At 56.8% G+C, this 4010-nt stretch overlaps 1 protein-coding gene across 9 annotated transcripts in view; it reads left to right on the top strand.

The window, feature by feature from the left end:
• Hdac7 (histone deacetylase 7) overlaps window positions 1-4010 on the top strand; it is a 39834-nt gene that overhangs the window by 18431 nt on the left and 17393 nt on the right. For all 9 annotated transcript variants that reach the window (XM_031354111.1, XM_031354136.1, XM_031354122.1 and 6 more), the window contains exons 2-5: window positions 2164-2348; window positions 2444-2534; window positions 2828-2939; window positions 3603-3718. In XM_031354111.1, coding sequence (XP_031209971.1) covers window positions 2164-2348; window positions 2444-2534; window positions 2828-2939; window positions 3603-3718 — 504 coding nt within the window. The remainder of the gene's footprint in view (window positions 1-2163; window positions 2349-2443; window positions 2535-2827; window positions 2940-3602; window positions 3719-4010) is intronic.

Raw genomic sequence — 4010 nt, 5'->3', positions numbered from 1 at the left:
GGAGACACTGTTGAGCCAACAGCCAGGGGGCGAGGGGTGGGGGTGGGGGGGATAAAAGGTGCTGGCTTTGTTATGGGATAAAAGGCATTGTTCAGGTGGAGCCGACTAAGTTGGGCAGTGTTCATGGGGAAATGCCTAAAGGCAGCTTCTACAGAGAACTTTCCCATTCCTGTACCCTGCCACGGGGCTACCCTATGGAGCCCCCACATGCTAGGCCTCCCAGACAGGCATTCCCAGAGCTCTGAAGACAGTCCTCTGTTCCCAGCATCCCTTTGCAGTGGCAGTAGTCATGCTGAATGAAGGACGGTGGCGGCTGTTAGGTGGCTGCTCCTAATTTGGTTGAGAGTGAAACCACAAGCCTCAGGTATAGGAAAACCATCTTGGGTTCTCCTAAGCCCGGTGTCATCAAGGGAGTGACCTCAGGAAGCCAGTACACCAGAGCTGGGGAAGGCTAAGGCCTCACGTGGGCCAAGAATATGTTGCCGGTGGAGGCTCATACTCAACCAGAATGATTTCTTGGGTAGCCACGAGAACAGGGCTGAGGGCAGCAAATCCAGGCATTGTTTCCTGCGGGTGGCATCTGGATGCACAGTCACCCTCTCAGAGTGCTTAGTAACTGGAGGGCCACAGTAGGCCTCGCTGGACACTTCTCTCATGTCCATCTCACAGTCAGTGTTGGTGTGACACCCCTTCATGACAATGTCCCACAAGCTCTTTCCTTGCCCAGTGGGAGCCCCCCTTCCCCCCCCCCCCAGACAGGGTTTCTCTGTGTAGCCTTGGCTATCCTGGAACTCACTCTGTAGACCAGGCTGGCCTCGAACTCAGAAATCCACCTGCCTCTGCCTCCCAAGTGCTGGGATTAAAGGCGTGCGCCACCACTGCCCAGAGGGAGCCCCTTTCAAAGGAGGTGATTGCTTGAGTGTTGGTGGGAAAATGGAGCCTTGGGCTAGACAGGGCTGCAGACTGTCCTCTCTCTGCCCCTGGCTGGGTGGCTCCAGGCCCTCACCTTGGCCCTCACTTCCTTGTTTGGGATAAGAGATAGCAACCATTAGCATCCAAGGCACACGGACTAGGAGCTCAGGGGGTCTTGTTGCACACAAGAACCACAAGTGTTAAGGTTATGACTTCTATGGTCGCGTCAGGCTGTATTTCTGGACTTTCTCATTGGTCGTTTGCTGGGGGTCTTACCATTCCCTGTCAGTGCCAGACCCCTCAGATAGTATGGTACTCTGTGAAGGGGCTGCCTGAAGAAGGCCCCTGTGAGGAGCTCCCCCCATCTCTTGTATTCTCATCCTTCCCCTTCGGTAGGACCACCCCCTACCCTGAAGCAGCCCCACCTCCCAGCATCTCTGCATCCCTGGCAGCTCAGCCTGGCCAGCTGGCTATGCTGGCACAGACCCTGGTCTGCTGGTGAGCTATAAATAGCTCCTGCACCCACGGCCTTGGCAAGGTGCTCCTGGCGTGGGTGCGGAGGACACTGGAGAAGAGGCAGCTGAGCCTGCTGTCCTTGCCAGACCAGGCCCACAGCTGGCTAGAGTAGGCACCACAAGCTCATGGGCCTGGTGAGCTGAGAAGGCTACCCTGGGAACAGGGTTCAGTAGGCCCTAGGTGGCAGCCAGGGCTGAGTGTGAGCTCTGGGTACTATGTCTGGATCTCAGGACCAGAATGGTACAGAGAATGGGAGCGAGAGAGTAGCAGCTGAGAGTGTGTGAGGCCCATGAACTTGAGGGCCGAGCAGAGTGGGCCTATTTACCTGCCTGATCGCTCCCACGCAAAGCCAGGCTGACCGCACTCCCAGAAGGACAGAGGCAAGGAGGGTATGGAGCCTAGAACTGCGTCCCCATCTCATTAAATCTTGTAGCCTTAGCCCCAAGACAGCGAGCGGATAAGCATTCTAGAGGAAGACACCATGCGTCCAGTCAGATGGCTCAGTTCTTGCCATCAGCAATCAGAAGGGTGCATGCCTGTAGTCTGCAGTCCTCCTTTCTCACAGGTAGAATGGAATCCAGTTCCTACCTGTAGCTCGCCGACTGGCCGAAGCGAGGAAGAGGCTCCCTGAGGGGATTTTGACTGGTGTTGAGTTGGCCCCAGAGGATCCAGTCGTCTGTGACCATGTTCCTGCAGACTGGTCTTCCACCTCACTCTGCTGCTGTGTCTCCCCAGGCTGCCCTGCCCTCCAGCCAGATACAGCAGGCTCTCAGCCCCAGCCCATGGACCTGCGAGTGGGCCAGCGGCCCACAGTGGAGCCTGCACCAGAGCCCGCGCTGCTGACCCTGCAGCACCCCCAGCGCCTGCACCGCCATCTCTTCCTAGCAGGCTTGCAACAGCGCTCAGCTGAGCCCATGAGGGTAAAGACAGAACTCCATCGACACACTCTAGCCTCCCCCGACCTTAGCTCTGTCCTTTACCCCTGCCCCTCCTGAGCTGTCGGCTCTGTCCACAGCTCTCAATGGACCCACCTATGCCGGAGCTACAGGGGGGACAGCAGGAGCAAGAACTTCGGCAACTCCTCAATAAAGACAAGAGCAAGCGAAGTAAGGGTCGGGCTCGTCTCCCCTCTTCTCTGCCTGGGTCTCTGGGAGGGATGAGTGGGAAGGGCACCATTTACTTGGATGCCCTCTGTTGGCTCTGCCTCTGAACAGAGGTAGGTGTGGGAGTGTCTAGAGGCTTCACAGGAGGGGTTGGCCTCCGGCTTAGCTAGCTCTCTTGCCTGAGGAGTCCCTGAGATATCGTGTACTGAAAATGTGGCCTCGGAAGTTTGCAGAGAATGTATCTAAGAGGCTTCCTATCCACCGTTGCCAGCCTTCCCATTTCTCTGCCTCTACAGGTGCCGTAGCCAGCAGTGTGGTCAAGCAGAAGCTGGCTGAAGTGATCCTGAAGAAACAGCAGGCAGCCCTTGAGAGAACAGTCCACCCCAGCAGCCCCAGTATCCCCTACAGGTAGTTTGCTGTCCCTCAGGTCCTTTCTGTGCTCCCTCTTCTCTACATATTCACCTGTGGGTGTGCACCTGTGGTTGTACACCTGTGAGTGTGAACCTGTGGGTGTGCACCTGCGAGTGTGCACCTGTGGGTATGCACCTGTGGTTGTGCACCTGTGGGTGTGTACCTGTGAGTGTGCACCTGTAGGATGCACCTGTGGGTTTGCACCTGTAGGATGCACCTGTGGGTGTGCACCTGTAGGATGCACTTGTGGGTGTGCACATGGCCCCTCTCCTCCCCCATACCCATCACCTGTTTCTTTTCTGTGCCTAAATATAATCTGGCCAATCCTCCTCAACCCATAGCTGCTCTCTTCCCCCCTTCAGTTTTCTCCCTACATCTCACCTGAGGCCCTCCATAAGCACAGAAACCCTGGTTCTTAGAAAAGACTCCTAGCCCAGGAGCCGCTGAGTCTCCAGGGAGCCCTAAGCTCTTAAGGCTTCGGATTTATACCGGAAGCAGAACATCTGCATTAGCATGGGTGACCCACTACTGCCACCTGGAGATGACTCCTGTCATGCTGGCTCCACACTGGCAGGCAAGCTCTGGAAAGCGCCTGCGCAGTGAGATTGCAGGGCCTTGGGGCTTCCCGGGCTTCTGAAGCACCCGACACTCGCCCCACAGAACTCTTGAGCCCTTGGACACAGAGGGAGCTGCCCGCTCCGTGCTTAGCAGCTTCCTGCCTCCTGTTCCCAGCCTGCCCGCTGAACCCCCGGAACACTTTCCCCTGCGTAAAACAGGTGAGCTGGGCAGCTAGAGACCTCTGAGAGGCTTAGATTAAACAAGGGCCTCAGGTGTAGGTCAGGAGTAAGGGGTTGGGGTGAGTTGGGACCGTTAGCACACTGCTTATTCCCCCACCCCACTCCTTTCCTCCCCCCCCCCACTGGCTTTGCCTTTTTTCTAAAATCCATAGAGGAGGGATGCTAAAGGGCACAGAAGAGGCCTGGCATGATAGTGCGGCACTCAGTAGGCAGAGGCAGGTGGATCTCTGTGAGTTTGTGGCCACCCTGGTCTACATCATGAGACCCTGTC

Source organism: Mastomys coucha, unplaced genomic scaffold (genome assembly GCF_008632895.1).
Source record: "Mastomys coucha isolate ucsf_1 unplaced genomic scaffold, UCSF_Mcou_1 pScaffold11, whole genome shotgun sequence".
Lineage (NCBI taxonomy): Eukaryota > Metazoa > Chordata > Mammalia > Rodentia > Muridae > Mastomys > Mastomys coucha.
Note: the sequence above shows the minus strand (reverse complement) of the source record. Positions and strands in the feature narration are given on the sequence as shown.